Source organism: Rana temporaria, chromosome 3 (genome assembly GCF_905171775.1).
Source record: "Rana temporaria chromosome 3, aRanTem1.1, whole genome shotgun sequence".
NCBI classification, from domain to species: Eukaryota; Metazoa; Chordata; class Amphibia; order Anura; family Ranidae; genus Rana; species Rana temporaria.
Window position 1 is genome coordinate 398,081,838 of NC_053491.1, and position 26,713 is coordinate 398,108,550.

At 44.3% G+C, this 26,713-nt stretch overlaps 1 protein-coding gene across 4 annotated transcripts in view; it reads right to left on the reverse strand.

The window, feature by feature from the left end:
* Positions 1 to 26,713, reverse strand: part of GMCL1 (germ cell-less 1, spermatogenesis associated) — a 141,754-nt gene that overhangs the window by 112,311 nt on the left and 2,730 nt on the right. Inside the window, exon 2 of one of the 4 annotated variants that reach the window (XM_040345877.1) lies at positions 10,963 to 11,042. The exons of 1 other annotated variant lie outside the window; for it this stretch is intronic. In XM_040345877.1, the coding sequence (XP_040201811.1) occupies positions 10,963 to 11,042 (80 nt within the window). Of the gene's footprint in view, positions 1 to 4,311; positions 4,333 to 10,958; positions 11,045 to 26,713 lie in introns of those variants that run through there. 2 more of the 4 variants (XM_040345879.1, XM_040345880.1) reach the window with 2 other exon arrangements.

Genomic DNA, 26,713 nt, shown 5'->3' on the forward strand with positions numbered 1-26,713 from the left:
ACCCAGGACTCTGCATTCACTATATCTGGTCTCCCACAGTACATCGAAATGCAGATATACTGTATAGTGTCATAAAACGAACACGTTGATGTTTATTTAAATTTGAAAACATGAAGGCTCCTTTCACACTAGGTGGACTCCGTCGCTATGGAGTCCGTAGCTCAGTGGGAGATCTGTCCACAGATCTCCGCTGAGCCGACGGATGAATACAGTTTATGCATATTTTTCTCCTTTGATCCCCTCTCTCCCTCTCTCCCCCCCCCTCTCCCATTTTAGCTCTTCCCCCCCCCCCCTATCTTCTTGCGATTCGCCCCCCCCCCCCCCCTTTTTTTTTTTCTCCCATCCTGCTTCCTACTAGGAATTTATTTTTTTAATGTTTCATGCAAATCCAATGCTCTGGTTTAATTATATCTTTTGAAAACTTTCATGGTTTTGATTTTAGTTGAGGGTTGCATTAGACACACTTTGACTACTCCTCCTTATTGTAATGTGCAAATCTGCCTTATAAGCATGTGCGCCTGTGCTTTCCTGCTATGCTGACTGTACTGACATACAGATGTTAAATAACACAGGGGTAGGCAAAACCTAGCACTGGGGCAGCAAGCGGCTCACAAAGCCCCCTTTGCCGGCACTCGACTCCTTCCACATCCGCAGAGCAGCGCAGGGAAGAGTCAGCGAGACACCAATGCATTCCAACCTCAGAATTCCCCATGTCACACCTGCACTGAGGGGGAGGCACTCCGCCCCCACATATTATAAAAGATGGGAAACATGGTTTGGTTCTCCAACTCTGCTGTAGCTGCGATGGGGAGGGGGAAGGGAGGGAGGACTGTCATTGGCCACTGCTAAAGCCCATCACAGTTCTGATAGCCGCGCCCACCATCTGGGAGGAAGAGGACTCGCTTGGTTGCCACTACCAATCTCAAAAAGAAGGTTGCGGAATTACTGTTGAAATTCTGGGAACTTTGTTGAAATTATTCTTGAACCTTTACATCACTTAGGCTGCATTCACACCTGAGCGTAGGTCGTTCGGTCGCTTTTTCCGGCGTTTTTTTCGCGCGTATTCATGCTTATTTGCGCGTTTGCATACAGCGTCGTCCGACGTTTTTGTACTTCAACGTTTTTTATTTTAGCCAATAGGAAAAATGATCATCTTTTCATCACTTGTTGCTATGTTGGGAGATATTTTTAATCTTCTGTCTGGGTGAAATGTTCTATTGATTAGAGCGACAAAACGCCCGTAGCAAACGCTCGTTGTCGCGCTAGTCGCTTGAATCGAGCATTTCCATTACTTTCTATGGGAAATAGAAACACTCAAAAACGCCCAAACCACCCGATTCGCACGACAAAAAAGGGTCCGGAACTTGTTAGAGCTTCAGGCGTTCGACGTCAGGCGTTTTGGAGTGGAGATGTGAACCATCTCCATAGGGAATAATGTACTTTTTCCCCCTCTAGCGTTTTTGAGCGTCGTGCTTCAGGCGACAAAACGCTCAGGTGTGAATGCAGCCTTACTACTGAACCCCTCTGCAGTCTGTGTCCCTTTAACCACATAAGGACCAATCCTCTGAGATTTGTTGTTTACAAGTTTTTTTGCTTGAGAATTACTTAGAACCCCCAAACAGTTTTTTTTTTACCCTAGAGAATAAAATGGCGGTCGTTGCAATACTTTATGTCACACCGTATTTCCGCAGCGGTCTTAAAAACACACTTTTTTGGAAAAATACGCAGTTTTTATAAAAAAATAAGCCAACAGTAAAATGGTGACAAACTTTTACCCTTAAAGGTGTTGTAAAGAAAAACATTTTTTTCATAATAAGCATCCTTTACTTGCAGACATTCCTCTTTTCACTTCCTCATTGTTCGTTTTTTGCTCAGAAGTTTCTTCTCTGTTCTGTTCACTTCCTGCTTGTCTGATTTTACGGACCACCGTGATGGAAGGCTTTACTGCGGTGGTCAGTAACGTGCTCGCCCCCTCCTGGGAACTACATCTGTGTGGCAGGATGCTCTCTACGTGTTAGAGACTTCAAGGAGGTGTGAATTACTGGGCGTGCCGCAATGCATACTGGGAAATGTAGTTCTTACATGAACGAGCGATGCAAACCAGGAAGTGAATGAGAGAACAGAAACTAGAATACCGGAGGTGATATAGATGAAGGAAGTTAATAGGTATTTACTAGTTTTTTTAACAGAATCATTACACTATTCTGTCTGTCTACCTTGCAGACAATAATTTTAGGCAAAACATTTTTTTCCTTTACAACTCCTTTAAAATCTCCATAGGTTGCATGTTTTGAGTTAGAGGAGGTCTAGGACTAGAATTATTGCCCTTGCTCTACCGATCGCGTCCATCGTTCTGTTTTCAGCGGACAAACCGATCGTGTGTACGCGGCTTTAGTCTGTGCTGGCAACGATGATACACGTTTCAGGCAGATATACAATTTTTTTTTCTTTTTTAACACATAATCATTTAAATAATTTTTTTTTTTAATGTACAGGAATTTGTGCGCTTACCTGGAGTTCTGCTTTAATAATGACTGCACATTGTGTAATCCTTCCAACTAGCAGATGAGTGTCATGACGATTATGACATTCAATTTACATGAAACAAAAAATGACTTCAAAAGATTTTTTCCCCTCGAAGGAGCCAATTAACAATCGTGCATGGCACAGAAACAGACGGAGACCAAAACATGAAAAACCATTGCGATCATAAAGGCCAGTGGAAGACAGGCACTGCATGCATGACAGATGGAACTGCATTAATCAAACACAAAAGTGTAGGACTATGCTTTAAAGAGAAAATTCCAGGAAACATCATACCACATAGTCAATGAAAGTATCAGATCACATGAACAGATGAAAAAAAGGCAGAAATTTAAAAATAGATAACTTTGCATCAACAGAGCTTTAAACGTTCAACTGCAGCCAAAATTTTTAGATGGCAGTACGGTCAAGTTCCTGTCACACTTTTACAACGGTTTGCATTGCGCCAGGCGAAATTCACACGATTTCAATGCATACAAAATAATGGGCTTTCCATAAAAACGAACCCCACCTTGGAGCTCCATTCATTGTTCATGGCCCCTCAAAAGTGGCAAGCAATACGCATGGTTTTCCTTGTTGAAAACCATGCGGAAAATACGAAAAAAATAAAAATAAAAAATTTGCATGAAGACTATGTGCTTCTTTGCCACGTTTGCAGAGTACAAGACAACAGTGTTTGATGTACACCAATTGTATGCTACAAATGAGATGTATACAGTGCCTTGAAAAAAAAGTATTTATTCCCCCCTTGAAATTTTCCACATTTTATCATGTTACAAACAAAAATTGTAATGTATTTTGTTGGAACTTTATGTGATAGACCAACAAAGTGGCACATAATTGTGAAAGGAAAATAAATGTGCTTCATTTTTTATTTTTACAAATAAATATACAGTATGTGAAAAGTGTGGCGTGCATTTGTATTCAACCCCCTTTACTCTGATGCCCCCACTAAAATCTAGTGGAACCAAGTGCCCTCAGACGTCACCTAATTCATGAATGGGGTCCACCTGCGTGTAATTCTGGGCTCGACAATATCCGGGCGCCGGGTCGCAATTGCGACAAGAATTTGTGACCTGGTGCCCGCGCCAGGCCGCGGCCTCAATTACCGGCCACGGCGGGGGAGGATCCTGTGTCCCCATGCTCCCCCGTCGCGTGATCGTGGTGGGCCCGCGACAGCCGGTAATTGAGGCAGCGGCTTTGCGGCCTTGTGAAGTCCCAAGCTTCCTTCTGTGACCTGGCGCCATCTGGTGGTGGCCGTTGGCATTACAAGTAAAACAGTAGTTCTAATGTGTAATTTTTCAGTTTTCACTGCCATCTCCTTCCCTCTAATTAGAACCCCCAAACATATATATTTTTTATTCTAACACCCTAGAGAATAAAATGGCGATCGTTGCAATACTTTGTCACACCGTATTTGCGCAGCAGTCTTACAAGCGCACTTTTTTGGGGAAAAAATACACTTTTTTTTTAATTAAAAAATAAGACAACAGTAAAGTTATCCAAATTTTTTTTTATATGTTGAAAGATAATGTTACGCCGAGTAAATTGTTACCCAACATGTCACGCTTTAAAATTGCGTCCGCTCGTGGAATGCCGACAAACTTTTACCCTTTAAAATCTCCATAGGCGACGTTTAAACAATTCTACAGGTTGCATGTTTTGAGTTACAGAGGAGGTCTAGAATTGTTGCTCTCGCTCGAACGATTGTGGCAATACCTCACATCTGTGGTTTGACTACCGTTTATATATGTGGGCGTTACTCACGTATGTGTTCGCTTCTGCGCGCAAGCTCGTCAGGACGGGGCGCGTTTTCTGGCTCCTAACTTTTTTAACTGGCTCCTAGATTCCAAGCAAATTTGTCAAAACCTGGTGTAATTTGATCTCAGTATTAATACAGCTGTTCTGTGAAGCCCTCAGGAGGTTTGTTTAGATAACCTTCGTGAAGGTCAGGGATAAAGTTGAAGTTTAAAGCAGGGTTAGATTATAAAAAACAAACATGGCTGTCCACCTAAACTAACAGGCCAGGCAAGGAGAGCATAAGGCTGCGTTCACACCTATGCAAAATGGATGAGGCTTACACTGCATCCCATTTGCATGACATTTCAAACTACATTTGAATAAGGCTGGTTCACATATCTGCGGTGCATTTGCACTAAGCATGTGTGAAAAAATGTGTGAAAAGAAAAAGACATTGTTGAAAGACATTGTAGAAAGAAATGAGAAGTTTAGCTTGCAGTTTGTGAGAAGTCATGTGGGAGACACAGCAAACGTGGAAGAAGGTGCTCTGTTCAGATGAGACCAAAATTTTTACTATTTGGCATAAAAGCAAATTGCTATGTGTGGCGGAAAACTAACACTGCACACCACCCTGAACACAGCATCTCCACTGTGAAACATGGTGGTGGCAACAGCATGTTGTGGGGATGCTTTTCTTCAGCAGGGACAGGAAAGCTGGTCAGAGTTGATGGGAAGATGGATTGAGCCAAATTCAGGACAATCTTAGAAGAAAACCTGTTCGAGTCCGCAAAGCACTTGAGACAAAGGTGGAGGTTCACCTTCCAAACAGGATGACGACCCTAAAACATACAGCCAGAGCAGCAATGGAATCGTTTAAACCAAAGCATATTCATGTGTTTGACTGAGCAAGTCTAAGGCCCCTTTCACACTGGGGCGGGAGCTATACCGTCGGATTTGCCGCGGGATTCGGCTGCTAGCGGTGTGGTATTAACCCCCGCTAGCGGCCGATAAAGCGTTAATACCGCCCGCAATGGGCCTCTGAAGAGGCGCATTGCCGCGGGTTTCCCATTGTTTAAAATGGAAAGGAGCGGTATACATGCCGCTCCTCTCACCACTCCAAAGATGCTGCTGACAGGAGATTTTTTTTAACTGGGCAGGAGTTTTTTAGGCGGTATAGTAGCGCTATACCGCCTGAAAAACTCCTCAGTGTGAAAGGGGTCTAAGTCCAGACCTAAATCCAATTTGTCTGAACAGCAATTTTCAAGTCTTGCCACATATTGCACTCTCCATCCAATCTGACAGGACTTGAGCTATCTTGCAAAGAATGTGCAAAAATGTCACTAGATGTGCAAAGCTGGTAGAGACATTTCCAAAAAGACTTGCAGCTGTAATTGCAGTGAAAGGTCGTTCTACAAAGTATTGACGCAAATACAAATGTACACCACACTTTTCAAATATATATTTGTAAAAAAATGTAATTATATATATATATATACACACACACACACACATACACACACACACACACAAATTACATTTTTGGTTGCAAGATGACAAAATGTTGCAAATTAAGGGAAATTCATACTTTTTCAAGACACTGTATATCCTCAGATTTGTGCTCCATACGAGTTCTGTAGGAACTGTACTAAATCAATGAGTCTCACTGCCCCACAAGTAGTACAGAACATACACTCACTGGTCACTTTATTAGTTACACCTTGCCAGTATCGGACTGGACGCCCTTTTTGCCTTCAGAACTGCCTTAATTCTTCATGGCTTCGATTCAACAAGGTGTTGGAAACATTCATTAAAAAGATTTTGGTCCATATTGACATGGCATCACGCAATTACTGCAGATTTGTCAGCTGCACAGCTATGATGCAAAGCTCCCGTTCCACCACATCCCAAAGGTGCTCCATTGGATTGAGACCTGGAGACCATTGGAGTACAGTGACCTCATTGTCATGAGAAACCAGTGGTGAGATGATTTGAGCTTTGTGACATGGTGCATTATCCTGCTGGAAGGAGCCATCAGAAGATGGGCACACTGTCATAAAGGGATGGACATGATCAGCAACAATACTCAGGTAGGCCATGCATTAAGCATCTAGACATGGAGACAACTTACTGAAGATCAAACCCAGCATCAGAATGGGGAAGAAAGGAGATTTAAGTGAATTTGAACGTGACATGGTTGTTTATGCCAGAAGGGCTGGTCTGAGTATTTCTAAAAAACTGCTGATCTACTGGGATTTTCACGCACAACCCTCTAGGGCAGTAATTCTCAACCTTCCTAGTGCTGTGACCCCTTGATAAAATTTCCCAAGTTGTGGGGACCCCCAACAGTAAAATTATTTTCGTAGCACCCAAGGCAAGACCAGTAATTTGCGCCCCTAACTCACGGACATTTAGTGCTCCCGGAGTCCCTTCCACTCGTACAGTATTAAACCCCTTATGGTACATTTTAGGATGTACCAGTCCTCTTTCTCTTTGTTCTCTTTCTTTCCCTTTTATGTCTCTCTATCCTTATTTCTTGGTGTGTTTTTTCCCCACCCCTCTCTTAAGCCGTCTTTCTTCTTTCTCCCTCCACCTTGTTTCCTCTCCCTCCCATGTATTATCTATGTTTATTCCTTCTCTTACTCCTTGGTGGGGGGTGGGGGCAGTGCTGGTGGTGAGTTCTGATCAACCAACTTAGGTGCTCTTGATCAAGGTCATCTGCTGATCTGAGAACTGAAGTGGGGACTTTTAATGGGAACTATAATCACAGGTAGTGTTACTCACTGTGTCTCCAGCTTCACTGTGTGCCCGACTTTGTGGTGACACCTCTATCAAAATCTGGAGATGGTCAGCTGACCTCAGGTCCCTGCCCCCCAGCCATGCCGTGAACTGAATGGGTGGCTGCAAAGAGGCTGAGTGGGTGGCCACGGGCTCCAGGGACAACCCTGCTTCAGGAACAGTCCAGGATTTGGTGACCACTAGCAAATCTTAATTTGACCCCCGAGGGGGTCCCGACCCCCAGGTTGAGAACCACTGCTCTAGGGTTTACAGAGAATGGTCGCTTTGTAGGCGCTATTTTTTGCGTTCTAGCACCTTAAAGCCCCTTTCTTCCCCATTCTGATGCTCGGTTTGATCTTCAGTAAGCCAGAGTGCTTTCACACTGGGACGGTGTGCTTGCATTACCGAAAAAGTGCTTCAAGCAGCATCTTTGAGGTGGTGGGGGAGCGGTGTAAACACTGCTCCTCCAATTGCCCCTGCCATTGAAATCAATGGGCAGGGCTGCAGCAGCAGCGGTTTGAACCCTTTCCTCTGCCGCTAGCGGGGTTAAAAGTGAATACATAAAATCTGGCCTGTTAGTGGGCCCTGAGGACAGGGTTGATGACCACTGTCTTATATGACTGCTGTGTTTTGTCGTGATGTAGGAGTCAAGAGGAACCACAGCATGGCGGAAAGGGTTTGGCACAGGCTTCCAACATTGCCAAAAGTGGTGAATGCTGCAGACTGATGAAGGCTATTTATTGCACATGAATGGAAGGAAAGGTAAAAGCTATGGACCGCCTAAAATGTTAGTTTAGGAGGCATTACTCCTCCTCAGACAAGCTCAAAAATAGATTGCCACCCAGCTTGAGTGCTCTGCCACCATTGGCGCCTTAGGAGAACCTGGGAACACCTGATAGATGCACGGCACGGGGAGCACGAGCACGCCGTTTCCCCCTCCCCTCCTTACTCTCTTTTCCTCCGCTTTTTCTTCTACCTGATCTATCCCTCCCCTATCTTTTCTGGCATTTCTGTCGTCTTCCACAGACAGACTTAGTCTGGCCAAGATTATCTTCTCCTTTCTTTTCTGCATTCTGTAAGTTCATTGGCCTGCTACAGACCATGCGAGTTGTATGGACCTGTTGCTATCTCACCACTGTTCGCACCCCCGCCATAACTAGTCTAACTCTTCACTTCCACCTGGCCTTGGGCGCAGCAGGCTCCCAGAGGGGCGCCCGGGCCGGGGGAAGTCCTTGATAGATGCAGAGTACCACGAGGCACGGATGCTTATACAATTATTTCTACTACGTAGCAAAGTTTGTTCACACTGGATTTCATGATGTGGAATGTTTATGTGTATTATTTTGTGGATCGGCCCGCCCAATGTTGGGTAGTCTGTTCATGTATTCTTTTACTTCTGTCAAAAAATGTTCTTCTTAATAAAATCTTATTGAACCTAAAATGTTAGTTTACTTTCCTCTTTATTGGAGAAGTGCGTTTTTTTGTTTTTTTACAATGGTTTGCAAGACGGGTTAATTTTTAAAAAGTAGATGGGCCGTGTCAGCTTGGATATTGCGCTCAGGCAAATCTACTACAGTACATAAATTCCAGGGCAGGACTATGACTTTCGGTGAAGATGCACAGGTTTACTAGTACTAGTTTACTCCCCATACAGGAATTTTGCTTTGAAACAGATTGCCATTAACACTGCAAACATGCTAAATGCGTGTATATCTGTTTGTTGTGACTACTGTGTAAATAGGGCCATCAAATAAATACAGAAAAATTCAACCAGAGATATCATTACTAAAACGGCCTTCTAGCGGAAAACATGTCTAGCAGCGACAATTGCCGGCAATCTTACCACTTTCTCAGCAAAAAGCTCATTAAAATGCTGAGAAGCAGATAACCTTTCCCTACAAAAGAGAAAATAATGACTTCCATCCCCCTGACCTAAAACACAAAATTTCCAGCAACATAAGAATACACTGAAAATAATCACAGGAGGAACACAAACTACATATCAGCCAGCAATCAGCAGAAAGGTCGTACTACTCACCTGCAAGGAAAAACACACTAGATTAGTAAAGTTTCAGGCTGGGTTCACACTACTACACTACTTTCATCCTACTTTGCTCCGCTACATTGGTCCTACATCCATCCTACTTTCATGAACAGGATACTACTTTGGTCCGACTTCAATGATATTCAATGGGCCTGAAGTAGGATCAATGTAGGACCAAAAGTAGTACAGGGAGCATTTCAAAGTCGGACCGACTTGTGTAGGACGCTACAAGACACTCTCATAGGGAAACATTGAACACAGAGCAAAGTAGGATGAAAGTAGTGTAAACCCAGCCTCACACCACATTATAAAGTGAACTAGACTCTACCCTCATCCACTGGTTGTTCCAAGACTCAACTACAACCAGTCAATGGCTAAAACCCAATAGTGGAACCTGGCTGGTATAAGAAAACAGACAAATATAAAAAGGTCTTCATAAGAAATTTCTCCCGGAAATGTGTGCAGACTGAAAGCAGCATGCTTCACACATTACAAAGTGGGTTCCAGCTTATAGGATTCGTTCAGAAGGTCTGCGCTGACCTGCATTGATCTATACAAGTGCACTAGGGGGGGGGGGGGGATTCTACTGCAGCCAAAAGACACATGGTCCCCGGCTTCTCATCTACTGGCTCCTCAAATAGACGTTTTTTTTTAGGTTTCATACTTGCCTAGGTTAGGGTGACCAGACATCCCCGGTTTCCAGGGACAGTCCCCAGATTGAGGACACTGTCCCCAGTTTTGTCCCTGGATTGGATTTGAACAGGGGCTGAGGCAAGTTCAAAAACAGTCAGTGCAGAATTAAAAAAAATTAGGACTTCCTGTCCCACTCCTACCGGCGGCGGTGCTGGACCGTGGAACAGGTAAGTGTCTGTTTTAATAAAAGTCATCAGCTATACTTTTTGTAGCTGCTGACTTTTAATAAACATTAAAAAGGCAGGAACTCCGCTTTAAGACATAAATGTAGGCAGGTGCAGTTTGTATTCCCCCCACTGCAAGTGGCAATGCAGAAGGGGAAGGAAGTTGTAAGGAACTTGATTCGTCTATGACTGCCTGGGGGCACAGGAAGAAAGTTGTCCAATTGGTTGCTGGTGCCCCATGCAACTCCAGCGGCCATCTTGGGTGAGGCAGAGTATATTTAAGTCTCCAGCTAAGCCCTACTTTCTGTGGAAAGTGACATATGCAGAAAGCAACACCACATGACCAGGCCAAAAAGCCCATTTGATATGAGTTGTGACAGACGGCCTGGCTTCATCTTCCTTATAGTGCACAAGCAAGATGGCTCAGTCCAAGGGGGTAATTACCAAGCCCTGTGGCACAGATGGAGCAAAATTTGTGTTCAATAATTAATAATTTCACTAGCAAAAATAGTTTAAAAGCAAAATTGTTAGTATTGGCAATGGCTTCCATAAAACAATGGCAATGGAAAGAGTTCATATAAAGCAGCACAACTAATACTCAATCTCTACAATCTAAATCAGAAAATGATCAATGAAATTCACGCCAAAAAGCATTCAGCACCACAATGAAAAGATCAGTGCCAAAATCCAATAAGTAAAAAAAAAAAAAAAAAAAATGTAAAAATGGGGGTGAGGGAAAGGAGTTTAAGCATCTAACAGATTTATATGCTCAGCTACCCTCCCTCTTGTTTTACATAATACATTAATGATGTGTTCAGTGATAACTTCAAACTAGTTTCACGCTTTAGCAACTAAATGTAAGAGCCAACCTGCTGCAAAGAGTTTCCAAATAATCAGCATGCCAACCGTTTCCTGAAGTTGAACGGCAATTCCCGACTCTACAGATGGGTATAATTTTACAGATGGGTAAACCAAGGATGTCAATAAAAGTAACTTACTCACAGTTAATGAGAAAGGAGTCAGCAGGACATGGACTGTAATTTCTGGATTAATTTGGATGGGTGAGAACACCCTGAGGCAACCTTGAGGAAAACGAAAAGTACCACAAGTCATTATTTAAAAAATAAAAGGTTTCCTTTATTGTACTATTCATAATCTAAATGCTGCACTGCAATTAAATAGGAACTTAACTGAAGACGTGAAGATTTGATGTTATTAGGGAACATCTAGAAATGTGCCCAAGCAGGATCCTACAAGATTTACGCTTTGACTTAAATACTTCCTAAATAAAATAGCAGAGCACTGCCCGATATGTTTGTGCATAGGTACTCCAGGTCTGTAGCCTCATAGCTGGTGATCTGCCCTGAGTGATCATTTAAAGTGGAGTTCCACCCAAAAATGGTCCTTCACCCAATAGACATATTGGTTTTGAAACGCCAGTTTCTGCACTAATCACCACAGGGACAACTCTGAAATGAGAAAAGCCCCCCCCCCCCCCATTTACAGAGCGATTCGTGCATGCGCAGTAGGGAACCGGTTGTGATGCTGCACGACTAAACTGCCCAGATTCCCTTAGTGGAATAGGGAAACAAGGGAATCTCTGCGATGGAAGAGAAAATAATAACCTCAAAGCATTACATGTATACCCAGCGTAACCACTTAACCTCTGGAATATCCCCCCCCCCTTCATGACCAGGCCACTTTTGCGATACGGCACTGGGTTACTTTAAAGTGGTTGTAAACCCTCTCTGACATGTTTTACCTACAGGCAAGCCTAGATTAAGGCTTACCTGTAGGTGTTTGCAATATCTCCTAAACCTACACGTTTAAGAGAGATTTGCCAAAAAGAACGCACCGATGTCTACAGCCCGCATCGCAGGCGCACTGAGAAGGACGGTCAATCATAGCACCAGAGCGGCGATACCCGGAAGTAACCTTCGGGGGAGATGTCTGCAGCCAGAGGGGGAGACGAGGACAGCTTTGATCTAAGGCAAGTAATTCATAATGAGCTAGTATGCTAGTCATACTAGCTCATTATGCCTTTCAGTTTTTTTATTTGGGGGAGGGGGGGGTTAACAACCACTTTAACTGACCGTGACACTGTACCTGTTGGAAGGCAACATGGTTTATTATGATATTTCTGGAGTTTAACTGCCTGGTCGATACAGCCATTTGGACTAAGTTGGAGTTTGCAAGTTCAAAACAAGGAGTAGTAAATGGGAATTCATATCAGGATGAACAGGATGTTCTCGCCTAGGCCTCCTGGTGTGAGGTATGGGGGTAGAGGAGCAACAGATAAGACCTCCTGGAAAGGTGCGAATTCAAATGTCCTGAGTTACAGAACAGCAAAGACCAGCTGAAGAATGACCCGGGTCAAATAGTGATATATGGACGAATGCTGCCTTTAATGGACACTACAGCATGCTTCCAGGAGGATGGGCAGAAGAACTGCCTCTCAATTTTCACTTGTCAGAATCCTACATAGGCTGGCAGTGGGTGTCGTGTGGGTGGTGTCTGAGTGCAATTTAAAAAGTACTGGCCGGCCAGAGTAACCTCCTCTTGCCCCATTGAGCCAAACTGAAAGCTACAGAATACAGAGGACGACCTTACGTAAAGTATCATTGATGTTCTTTTGTTTTATATGCTCTAATATTTCGTTTAAAGCAGAGTTCCACCCAAAAGTGGAACTTCCACTCATTGTACTCCTCCACCCCTCCGATGCCACATTTGGCACTTTTTGGGGGTGGGGAAGGATACCCGTCTTTCACAGTTATGCTGTTCCCACAGTCGTGGGTATTGACATCCCTGTGGTGCTCCTTCCTCCCTCCCCGGCCAGTAGAAGAGAAGAGCAGCGCCTCGCGCATGGGCAGTAGGGTTCCCAGCGTGAAGCCGCAAGAGGCTACACTGCCAGATTCCCTTACTCGCAATGGAGGCAGCAGCACCCGACAGCTGCAGTGCTGACATCACTGGACTCCAGGACAGGCAATTATGAGATTATTAAAAGATTATTAAAAGTCAGCAGCTGCAGTATGTGCAGCTGCTGGCGTTTAATTTTGGCAGCGGTGAGCGGACCTCCGCTTTAAGCGTTTTATGTTAAAGTTTCTACTTTCTTGGGAAATTAACCACTTAAGACCCGGACCAAAATGCAGCTAAAGGACCTTGGCCCTTTTTGCGATTCAGCACTGCGTCGCTTTAACTGACAATTGCGGTCGTGCGACGTGGCTCCCAAACAAAATTGGCGTCCTTTTTTCCCCCACAAATAGAGTATTCTTTTGGTGGTATTTGATCCCCTCTGCGTTTTGTTTTTTTTGCGCTATAAACAAACAAAAAAAAAGCAATATTTTTTACTTTTTGCTATAATAAATATCCCCCAAAAATATATAAAAAAAATAAAATCGCAATAAGCGTTTATCGGTTGGTTGGCGCAAAATTTTTAGCGTTTACAAAATAGGGGATAGTTTTATTTCATTTTTATTCATTATTTTTTTACTACTAATGGCGGCGATCAGCGATTTTTTTCGTGACTGCGACATTATGGCGGACACTTCGGACAATTTTGACACATTTTTGGGACCATTGTCATTTTCACAGCAAAAAATGCATTTAAATTGCATTGTTTATTGTGAAAATTACAGTTGCCGTTTGGGAGTTAACCACAAGGGGGCGCTGATGGGGTTATGTGTTCCCTGAAGTGTGTTTACAACTGTAGGGGGGTGTGGCTGTAGGTGTGATGTCATCGATTGTGTCTCCCTATAAAAAGGGATGACACGAGCGATGCAGCCGCCACAGTGAAGAACGGGGAAGGCGTGTTTACACACGTCTCTCCCCGTTCTTCAGCTCCGGGGACCGATCGCGGGACTCCAGCGGCGATCGGGTCCGCTGGTCCCGGAGCTTCGGACCGGGTCGCGGGGGCGCGCGCCCACGGCTGAGTACTAGTACAGGACGTACGTGGATGTGCCCAGCCGTGCCATTTTTTTTTGCGATACGGCACTGTGTTGCTTTTACTGACAATTGCGTGGTCATGTGACGTTATACACAAACAAAATTTGTGTCCTGCTCCCCCACAAATAGAGCTTTTAAATCACCTTTAAAAAAAATGCGACTCACTGGAGGAGAGAGATTGCTGTTCCTGATCACTAGGAACAGCAATCTCTCTCCTCCCCTGACAGAACTGGAATCGGTTTACATTGACAGATTTCCGTTCTGGCTCTCTGAACAGATCGTGGGAGGCCGGACATCGTGGCCGCCAGCCACGCGGCTCTTAAAGCTGCCAACATACACTAACGGCAGTTTGCGCAGTCGTGCCACCGTATAACAATGGTGGCTGGTCGGCAACAGGTTAGGCAGTGCGTTTATTTTCATAGCTAGCATGTTGTTGTACCATTAACCTTATCAGAGCTTTGATAGACTAGCAAATTATAGGAATAGACAAGTCGATACATTTATAATAAACAGGGGGAATCCAAAAACCACCTCACATTTATTTCAGTACCCAAATAAAAATAATACATACATTTTAACTGTCTGCTATAAAAATTGTCCAATAAATAAAAATTGGGAAATATGTATTCTGCTACATATATTTTTGAATACAAATTGTGTAATATATATATATATATATATATATAATATATATATATATATATATATATATATGTGTGTATGTATGTATGTATGTATGTATGTATGTATGTATGTATGTATGTATGTATATATATATATATATATATATATATATATATATATATATATATATATATATAAATATAAATATAAATATAAATATAAATATAATGTACCAATCGTAATCTCTGCTTTGCAAAGAAACAGGATAACCACCCCCCCCCCCCCCCCACTTCTCCCCGGGCATATCTGACATATGCCTTGTTTACATAGGCATATATCTCACTTGTTTGTGTTCTACCAATGATCGGTGAAGGCCGGAGGGCTTTCTCGAAAATGCAGAAATACACATGATTCTGCCCACAGCTGCCACCCTATAGCAGTAAAAGTACAATAGGGCGATCAGCAAGTAGATGGCACAGATGGAAGGTTTCAATTAACTGTTGAAAATATGTCAAGAGTCAAAAAAAGAGGATGATACCAATCCTATGGCGTATGCAGAGCTTTCAGGAATTTTTAATGCAACATATAGTTCGCAATAAATAAGAGCCAATGTCGCCAGTTGCATTGACACACACTAGGAAAAGTAGTGTACTCCATGATTAAAATTCACCAACTTAATTTCTCATTTGGGCCAACTCCCTGCAGGCCTGTGAAGTTAAAGAGGAACTACAGTCTGCTCACATATTTTTGTAATAAAAACATCTTTGCCATTCTGAAGCTTCCCTCCAACCACGTTGCATATTATTTTATATATACTGCGATTCTGTTCTTGCCAAAGAGGCTGCAGAAATCTCCCTCCACTGAGTCTGGCTGCATCTATTTATTTTTTTTTAACTTTATTTGTTTTCTGCAAATACAATCATCAAAAAGGCACAGAAACGGTTACAGCTCTTGCATAGATTAACGCAGTTTCAACATTTTCATAGCAGACATCGACTTTTCCCTGAGAGCAAGTACCCCGGTTCTCAACGTTGGAACCATAACAAGTGCTCCAGGGTATTCACCGTGGACCGCACTGGGCCCCATATCGTATAAACATAGTAAACAGTAGAAATACCTATCAGTTGTAGTACATTCAACCTGACCCCACTCACACACACACACACACCCAAGCAACTGCCCTGACCATTCACCCACCCCCACACCCGGATACGCTCGCACCCCAACCACCCCCCAGCCAACCAGCAACCACCAGAACAACCCTCATCCCACCTGCCTATAGCCCATCATTGTTGAGAGTGGGGTATCCTTCCAGAAGGAGTCCACAATATCAAGCCAGGGCTGCCAGATCTTGGTAAACTTTTTGGGACAAGCCCTGCCCATATATATGCATTTAAAGATGGGTAAGACCTTATTCGCCATACGATACAACATTTGAATAGCAGGAGCAGATGCACTCTTCCAATGCTGGCTGCATCTATTTTAACTGTGGGCAGCTGAAACTGCTCCCTGGTCACGATCTGGGCCATCCCAGAGCAGGAGGTGGCCGGCCACATCACACAGTCGGGCACCCCTGCTATAAAGAATATTTCATAATCCTGATAGGTGCCTGCTGTACCATGTATGAAAAAGCATCCTGTTCTCTTTGTGTTTCTTCTTTGGTGTGAAATACCTGGTGTTCCTGCCAGTTACTATGTTTTCCTATTAGAGAACTGACCACGCTGCATTCTCTTGCTTGGTGTGGTCAGTTTTTAGCTATGCTGGGAGCTCTGCTTGCTCTCCTCCATTGATCAGACTTGTCCTGACATCCCCCCCCCGCAAAGCCATTCACTGGGAAGATCAGTGTACTGTTGCTTCCCCTCTGCCAGCTGAGGGCTAAGGGAATGTGATCCCTTACAACCCCCCCCCCCCCCAAACACACAAATGTTTTGACTTTTATTTTAAACTGAATGGGTTTTTACAAGGCGATCGTTTACAAAGCACTTTAAACATTTGCCACAAAGATTTTCTCATTCAGATTTGCCACTCTGAACCGAGATTGAAATTGGGTCCAATTATTTCCACATTTCTTGCATTTTCAACACAGTTTCTTACCCAATATATATTTCCATCTGCATTTCCCAGCCGGCTTTAAAAATCCTGATGTGCGCTACCAGTGAATAGCAGCTAATGGCTTGGAAATGTGCCAAACTTTAAAAACAGATTCCACTCAAAATAGAAATCATATAAAATACTGTACCACGAATTGGCATTACCATGCCATTTATTTGTGCATCAAGGAGCCATTCAGTAGTGAAAAAAAAAAAAAGGGGGGGGGGTTGCGGTGCATGCCCATTAAAGTACAAATTGCAGTGCATGGGCAGCCTGTTCAAAATTAAGTACAGATACATACAGTGAATATAAAAACATGCACATCCCTGTAAAAATACCAGGTTTTGATACAATAATAAAAAATGAAAAATAAAGTAATAAAATGTGGGTTGCATAGGTGTACACACCCGCTTATTAAGGATGTGCCCCCCCCCCCCCACCCCAAAGCACCTTGTCTCCATGTTGATGAGGACAAGGGCCTCTTCCTGACAACCCTGGCCATTTGTCTGCGGGCGAAGGGGGAGCTTATCGGAATCCAGGACCCTTCCTTAACAAGCGGGCCACCAGATCCTGGCCCCCCACCCTATGTGAATGAGTATGGGTAGGGGTACGATGTAGCCCATTCACCTGAGGGGGGGCGAAGAGTTTAAAAAAAAAAAAACCACCACACACTAGGACATGTTTTTAGAGTAATTTATTAGGCAGCTCCGGGGGTCTTCTTTTGACTTTGGGGTTCTCTTCCGACTTCTCCTCTCTCCCCAGCATCTTCTCTCGAGCAGTACCATCATGCCCCGGGACTGATGTCACAAAGGGGCGGGGTCACCGGTGCCATCACCGGTGCCATCACCCAGTGACCACGGCCCATGCCTATATAAGTCGTTGCGCACCGCATACATGGCATTACAGTGGGAGAGAGCATTGTGTCAACATCGCAAGACAGAGAAGACTGGGAAACCACTAGTAAAAGAGCAGAAGATAGCGGAGAAGGCTGGGGAGAGCCCGGAGAAGAGGCCCAAAGTTGGAAGAAGACCCCCGGAGCTGCCTAATAAAATTACCTTAAAAACCTGTCTAGTGTGTTTTTATTCTTGACACTTTTTTCCCCCCAGGTGAATGGGTAGGGGTACGATGTACCCCATAGTCAAATAGGGTGGAGGGCCGGGATCTGGGCCCCCCCCCCCCCCCCTTACAAAAGGGGGCTCTCGGATTTCGAAAAGCCTCCCGCCCGCAGACCCCGAAACCAATGGCCAGGGTTGTCGGGAAGAGGCCCTTGTCCTCATCAACATGGGGACAAGGTGCTTTGGAGGTGGAGGGGCCGCAGGCCGAGGGCTTGCGGCCTGGTACAGTTCAGAAGGGGGGGGCGCTCGCTCATCCACACCCCCTTTTGACCAGTCAGGCTACGTGCTCAGATAAGGGTCTGGTATGGATTTTGGGGGGACCCCCACACTTTTTTGGCGTAGGGGGTTCCCCTTAAAATCCATACCAGACCGATGGGCCTGGTATGCTCTTAAAGGGGGAACACATGCCATTTTTTTTTTTTTAATTTAAAATTTGGCGTGGAGATCCCCCTCAAGATCAGAGCACAAGTCGCATGCCAAAGTTGGATCAAGCAAGACGGCGTTACGACTTCAATAATATTTAATGGGCTAAAGTAGGATCAAAGTCAGACCAAAAGTAGCCAACGGCCGAGAAAGGGTATAGCGGTATAGCCGCGATGCCGGAGTGGTATACACACTGCTCCAAAGATTCTGCTAGCAGGACTTTTTTTTACCGCCCTGCTAGTGCACCGCTCCAGTGTGAAAGCCCCAAGGGCAGCGGCTGTTTCAGGTCAGTTTGCAGGTGCTATTTTTAGCATTATAACGCCTGCAAACTGACCCAGTGTGAAAGGGGTCTAACCAAAAACATTAAAGCTTGGTGCAAACTAAGCAAAAAAAAAAAAAAACATTTTTGTGCCAGCTTCTAGGAGCATGGACAAGGCAAAGGGCAGAGCCACAAACTGCAAATGCAGCACATCCACCGCAAATAGCAGGAACCGCTGATGCAGAGGAAAAAAATGGGAATATAAAATACATATCCTTGATATTTATCAATGCCAGAAATTCCCCTTGTTTCAGCAATGCAATTACGGACCAGGCCAATTTAATCCAGAACTTTTGAACTCACGAGAAGGTGTTGAGAACCTTCAGGTCTTAAAAAATAAATAAAAAAAAAAACACAAAAACAAACACACACACACACACACTTCTTTGGAGGAACTAAAAACAATCACCTCTAAAGTGTGAAGCTGCTGCAAGACAGTGTAGCACCCTTGTCTTTAACAGGGGCTACTAGTAAATGTAGCTGTGCTTGGTGGTAACAAACCTTGTTGATTTGTAGTCTTTGTGATCGTTTGGATTCTCTCCTAAGCCTGGTGTAGCAGTGGTTCCTCCCTTCTGTCAGTAGGTGGCACTGTTGCCTTTGACATTAGTATGATAAGCTGTAGTGAAAGTTATGAATTTGCATACTTTTCTCAGCCAGATCAGGAGTTTCTCTGGCCACTGAGCATGCTAGGAAATGGTATAAATATTTGGGAAGGTCAAGCAACCAGGGTCCTCCCACCCAGACCTTGGACTGGATGTATAGGGAACAGCTGCTTTCGGTGAGGCCAGAGGCCTAGAAATGTGCTTGATGTTCTGCCAGAGAGCCTGCTTGTTGCCTGGAGACTTGATGAAGTACCAGAGTTACTTTGCCATAGACCGGGAACAATGGAGAGCCTGGGAAAGCATCAAGACAGAATCATTCATATAATTCCTTTACCTCCTTGGGAATTATTTTCCATTTGCTATAGGAGACAGCTGTTGCTGCCAAAGGTCTTTATGCTGTTAACAGCTTACTTACTTGATGAGGTTGTTATACAGCAGCAGGCCGGCTCTCCTGCGCAAATCACCGTAGCTGCACATCGGTGTGCAGGCGCAAAGGCAGGAGCGTGCCCATGGGTCGGACAGACTTGATGTCCACCGGCGGACCCATGATCGCCCGTTTGAGGCAGAATGGGGTATTGCCTTTGTAAACAAGGCAATTCACTGTTCTGACAGGAACCTACTGTTTCCAGTGATCTGTCATGTTCCAGTAAGCTCACACCCCCCCACCCAGTTAGAACACACACCTAGGGAACACATTTAATATTGCCCCCTAATCTTAACCCCTTCCAAAAAAGTATCTGATCTGTCCACCACAATGTCCCAGTCCCATGCAAAAAAAAAAAAAACACGCACACAAATAAATCCCCCCCATTTTGTAGATGCTTTAACTTTTGTGCAACCCAATCAATATATGCCTATTGTGATTTTTAGAATATCAAATATATATATATATATATATAAAAAGTGGGAGCATGTCTTCATTGAAGGAGGACTTCATCAAAGGGCTTAGGCATCCAGAACTTACAACATAACAGTACGGAGGACTTGGTTTTGGCAGTGAAGGTCCGAGAGGGATAAAAGGAACACTTTCAAATCCCAGAAAGAAGCAGTAAACTTTGCCATGGCAACCTTAGCTTTTTTTCTTTAGGTAAGAAAGTGCTCTTTGCACCGACAACTGTAATAAGCATCTACTAACTCACCATCAATCGGAATGCATTCTTAACTTTCCTTCCAAACTGTCTCTGCTGACCAAGTACGCAGCCAGAGAATCTTGATGCAGGAAATTCACAAAATCATCTATGGCAGGGGTGTCCAAACTTTTTCAAAGAGGACCAGATTTGATGAAGTGAACATGCGTGAGGGCTGACCATTTTGCCCGACATGCTTTGAACCATTAAAATGCAGTCTAAATGTGTTCCTTCGAGCACCAATACACTGCCCAACAAGAATTCTCTTGCCTTTGTGGTTGTGTGTAAAGAGATGAGCTTGGGCTTATTTGGATATACCACACACCTTCACTTTAAGAGCAAAGTTTCAGGAAACATTTTTTTAATAAAGAACTGTGAAGCAAAATAAGAGAGTCAGTGCCCATCTGCAGCCTCACAAGTGCCCATCTGCAGACCCACCATTGCCATGAATGTAGCCTCACCATTGCCAGAAATGCACGCACCATTTGCCAGGAATGTACGCACCATTTGCCAAAAATTTATTACCAGGAGAATCTGTTTACACAGCGGCCTCTTTAATAGAAAGTCCTGCCTCCTTTGATGGGCAGAACAGTCATCCAATGGCAGTGTGGGACTTCCTATTACAGAGGCTGCCCGTAAACAGGAAATTCTCCTGTATGTGTACGACAGTGGCATCGCTCGTCCCGCCTCCTCCCTGTCCCAAGGCATATACATCTTTTGTGGCCCCGGGGCTGGGAGATAGTTTAGGGGCCACAAAAGATATACATGTCTAAATAACCCGGCGGGGCCGTTCAAAACCGGAACGCGGTTGCCCGATCTATGCAGTAGCTCCAGTTTTTGGAGCATTAAGGGATCTGTCAGGATTAATCTGGGGATTACCAAATTTTAAGCAGGAATTTATTTTTGCTCAGAGAAGACCTACTTTGATCCATTGTATCAAAGTCAGTCTTGGTAGGAAGGTGTTTGGAATGGAGACTGGAGTAAGGTAATTGATACACAATGCACGCTTTAGGTTGTGCATTATGAATACCGGTACCATGCATTTAGTGCAGCAAGGCAATTTTCAGCCAAATCTACATTAATTTCCTTGACAAATTATTTCATCAGAAAACCAATTAAACTTCTCAGCCATCTACATCACTATTTTAGTGCAGACTGGCATTCAAGTACAATTTTTTTTTTTTTTACAGCAAATCTGTAGGTTTCTTTTAAACTCATTTGTAATTTGGCAGGCGGAGGTGATCAATTCCTAATCTCATTAGTCTAGACCGCTTTCATCTTTGATCAGCACTAATCAACGCATGCATGAAGTCCTCCCACACCAAACGCCCTGTGAAACTACCATGAACATGGGGATATCTGGGACACCTCTGGAAAATGACATCCAGCCTGTGTTCCGATGACAGAGCTTGCACTGTGTCACATAACGGATATGTAAATACTAAAGAGATACAGGGAGTCTGAATTATTTATCAAAGCATTGCATACACAATACGCACATTCCATCCCTAAACTAGGATTTAGTCATGGTCTTTATTACAGATCCCAGTACAACCAAGATACACAACACTAGAATTAGGCCCGGTTCACACTAGTGCGATGCCAGACATTGCATGCGATTCGCACCGCATTGCTGTTCAGATCACATGTGATGTCTGTGCAATGCGATTTCAGTCATACAAACTGTATGGCTGAAATCTTATTCGCACCAAAATGGTGCAGGACACTTTTTGGTCCGGAATCAAATCGCATGGATGTTCACACTTATGTAATCCGATTTCTGCACCATTTCACAGTTTGCACTGCCATCTGCAGACCGATCTCGGGATGTCGTTAACATTGACACCCGCATCGGTTTGCAGATCTCACTATGAACCATTGTGCGATTCAGGAACCTGCACTGGATTCGTAGGGTTCTCGCATCACACAAGTGCGAACTGACACCTAGGGCTTATATTTGCAGGTTTACAAACCTCAAAACTGTGAGTTCTAGATAAACCCTGCCATACAGTGCAGCCAGACACAGGACACCACATTCTCTGTTAAAACTTGGAACTCAAAAAAAAAAAAATCAAAACTTGGCATCTTAGAATGTCATCTTGGCCAATGAAATCAAAAGATCAGAACCCACAGAAGATGGCAGCGATTGACCAGGGATAACATGAGTGGATGGGAGTGCAATTCCACTTTAAGTCGGCCATACAGCCTGTGTACAATCCCCTTAAAGTGATTGAAAAGCTCAGAAAGAAGATCCTTACCTGGTCTGTGCATTGCTATTGCACAGTGCGGCCCTGAATCTCCTCTTCTGGGGTCCCCTGGTCGGTGCTGTCTGATGAAATACAGATCATGTGTACGCGGCATAAGTGTTTAGGGATTTGGGGGGGGGGGGGGGGCTTATTTACACTAGCTTTGACTTTACACTTTAAAGCAGAGTTCAGACTTAAAAAATATTAAAAGTCAACAGCTACAAATACTGCAGCTGCTGACTTTTAATAAATCAGACACTCACCTGTCCAAGGGTCCAGCAATGCGGGGGAACAAAGCCCCGCTCCTCTCCGTGGCATCACAGCCAGGCACCCACTGCGCATGCAATCATCTGGGACCTGTGACGTGTCCCAGATGATTGCCGAGAGGGAGGGGGGCAGAGGTGACCTTCCCTCAGGTGCCATGGAAGAAGTGGGAGCTGGAACCCTCTATAAAAGAAAAAGAAAAAAGGATCGACGTCGGCAGATAAGGCGCGTTACGAGTTTCCGAAAAAGTAGCCGAACTGCGAGTCGGCTCTATATGGCGCCTGCGCAGTCAGCTCTACACGGCTCCTAGTCGGTGCGCAGGCGCCGTATAGAGCCGACTCGCAGTTCGGCTACTTTCGGAAACTCGTGACGCGCCTTATCCGCCGAGGGGAAGTTTTTCTCAAGACGTCAATCATCTGGGCGAAGTCCCACATGACACTGCGCCTCTGGATAGGAACGCCTACTACCGCGGGAGTGTGTACCCGGAAGCCTGGTGGAAAATGGCAATAATACGGTATGTACAGTAAAAAACAAACAGCATACCTCCGCTTTAAGGGGTATTGTTTGCAGAATTTTGAAGAAAATAATTAATTTAATCCATTTTGGAATAAGGCTGTAACATAACAAAATGTGGAAAACGTTAAGTGTTGTGAATACTTTCTGGATGCACTGTATGCAATAGGAAAACGATAATATGTATCCAGTCAGGCACACCTTTGCACTATATATTGTTGGTAGATCTGAATAATATTGTACAAATGATAGTGTATTAGTGCCTTGTCTCCTATCCCAGGCTTCTAACCAAAAAGGTAAAAGAGTAGCAGCAACCTGAAGAGGTCATTCCTCTGCTCCATTCTTCTATTTTGTTACTTGTCAATACAGTTACATAAAAAACACACCTAATTGGTTGCCAGTGCTGCCCTTTCCTAGTCTAAATGCTGCTGTATGGGACGATTTCAAAGTGACGATACCAATTGAAACTGAGGTGTTTGTATAAACAAACTACGCTTAAAGGGGTGGTTCCCCCTAAAACACATTTCTAACAATAGATTCGTAAGACCCGTTACACTGCGGGTAGGCTGGCTTTTTTTTTTTTTTTTTTTAGTACATACCGAGATCTCGGCGTTTCGTCCCTTGTCAGTGGGCGTTCCTAGTTGATTGACGTTCCTCGGACGGGCGCATACGTGACGTCACGACTTTCCGAAAGAAGCCGAACGTCGCTGCGCAGGTGCCGTATAGAGCCGACTCTATACGGCGCCTGCGCAATGACGTTCGGCTTCTGTCGGAAAGTCGTGACGTCACGTATGCGCCCGTCCGAGGAACGTCAATCAAATAGGAACGCCCACCGCCAAGGGACGAGACGCCGAGATCTCGGTATGTACGAAAAAAAAAAAAAAAAAGCCAGCCTACCCGCAGTGTAACGGGTCTTACGAATCTATTGTTAGAAATGTGTTTTAGGGGGAACCACCGCTTTAATACAGCTCTGTATTCATTAATAAATGATTATTTGTGTTTATTGTATCTGGAGTTGAGCTTTAGCCCTCATTCACAACGGTGCAATTTGTCAATTCCAAATTGCATAACAAATTGCTCCCCATTGGCAGCAAGGGAACCACTCATGTCGCAGTGATTATGCAAGTCGCAATGGAATCAGTAAAAGGCAGTGAAGGAACCTTTTTTTCCATAGACTTCTGTTGAATGAAGTTGCAATGAAAATTGGCAGTGCAAATCACTGATGGGCAGCTTTGAAGGTTAAAGTGGTTGTATAGGTTTTATTTTTTTATTTTATTTTTTTAAATAACAAACATGTCATACCTACCTCCACTGTGCAGTTCGTTTTGCACAGAGTGGCCCTGGGATACTGGTATCCCTCGCCGGCTCTCTCGGCTCCTCTACACTTCAGATGACCACCTCTGGGAAGCGCTCTCTTCAAGGGGGTTACCCCGCCCCCTGCGTCACTGGGATTTGATTGACAGTAATGCGAGCCAATGGCTGCACTGCTACCAATCCAATGAAGAGCAGAGAAGCCCAGGCAACGATCGAGCGTGTTCACAACGCTGGACTTTCCTGGGCTCAGGTAAGTAAAACGGGGAGGGGGGCTTGGAGTTAATTGTCAGATGTTTTTTCACCTTAATGCATAGGGTGATAAAAACAAGAACCTTTACAACCCCTTTAAAAAAGGTATGCTGCATTTTTACCAATACCAAAATGCACCTCAGTAAAAAAAGAAATAAATACTAATACCTATTAAAAAAAAAAAAAAAAAATTATATTTACAAACACATGTAAACTGCACACTGGATGTGGGGGTGCAGATGAGCCCTAAGTTGCACTTTCACACAAGCACATCCCCAGAATCAGCTTTACTGGCCATGTAGAGGAATACAAGCAGTTTGAACACTTGATTAAATATAAAATGACTATAGAGACTGGGCTCCAGGAGACTTCTTATAGTTACAAAAGCCCAGAAGTAAAAGAACAACTGGGAAGGCACAAGCTGAATCCATCCACAATTCAGCAGACAAGCGATTATATAATAAAAATCAGATCACATCCTGGATCTATTACTGAGCCATCTACAGGTAGTCACTTGTCCTGGAGAGGATTCCCTGTGCTCTGTCAGAAAAAAAATAGAGAATGTAACAGAGCAGACAATTTACAAAGGCTGCATTCCCACTATAGGAGTGTGTGAACACATGTAATGCTTGTGGTATAGGGTGCCCACGTGTCCCAGATTGCCCCATAATTCTCATTTGTGTCCCAGGCACCTTCATTCCAGGACAATACAGTGTCCTGGAATGAAATGAGGACACATAGCCACCCTAATAGACAATTGCCAAACTGGTTGCTAGGGCCGCCCCGCCTGGCAACCAGTGACGTCACATTCACAGAGTCTCGGAGCGAGGCAGACAAGAGCAAAGCCTTTACCCAGTTGCCCTATACTCCGTGTCCACCCACCTCCTCTCCTTCTCTGGCCGCGGCAGCAGCTCCCAGAGTGTCGCCTCCTGATTCCTCCAGTCTTCATTGACCTCCCAGTGAACTGCGGCATTCTGCAGTGCTGGCTGGCTTAGATCCATGGCTCGGCTACCCGACAAAGTGGGGGGCAATATATTAAAAAAAAAAAAAATTAGGCCGATATTTAAACACTGACCGCCGTTCCGAGAGAGAAAGAAAGAGAAAGAGAGAGAAAGGGAGAAAGAGAGAGAGTCCCTTGTCCCGCTTCAAGCAGGGGAAGGGCCATGCCGGCGAGTCTCTTAACAAAAAGGATGATGCCAGTGAGGGTGGAAAGGATGTGGCCTTTCCTCGATAGATATCAGGATCGGGAGGCTGCTTGGTTGTGTTAAGGGTAGGTTTCTCTGAAGGTTTTCGCATACCTTGTTCCCTGGCCTCTCTTCCACCGTTGTCCCAGAACTTGCGTTCGGCCTTGTAACATCCTGCAGTGGTTTCTGAGAAATTGTACGGTATCTTACACTTCCTTTGATGCGGCTGTTTTCTGGGTCCGACATTATGGGCAAGGAGCTCTCATGGCCAAATCCGATATTGAATCTGCATTTAGACTGCTTCCCGTTCATCCGGATAGTTTTCGCCTGCTGGGTTGTCATTTCCAAGAGGAGTAATATGTGGAGTAGTATCTGTTCTTTTTCATGTGCATTGTTTGAGATGTTTGTAGAGTGGGTAGTTCAGCATGTCTCAGGGGTGAATTCCATGATCCATTACTTGGATGACTTCCTTTTTGTGAGTCCATCCTGCTCCAAGATATGTGCAGTGCTCCTCGATACGTTGGAACACATCACTGATCGTTTTGGTATCCCCTTGGCCCTGGAGAAAACAGAGGGGCCGACCACCGTTCTTAGTTTCCTCTGCATTGTGTTGGACTCCTGCGCCATGGAGTGACAAGCCGGTGCCCCTTAAAGGGGTTGTAAAGACAAAAATATTTTCCTCTTAAATTAAAGTCTGACAGTAGCTGATAAAGTATAAAGTAATGTTTTGCATTATAACT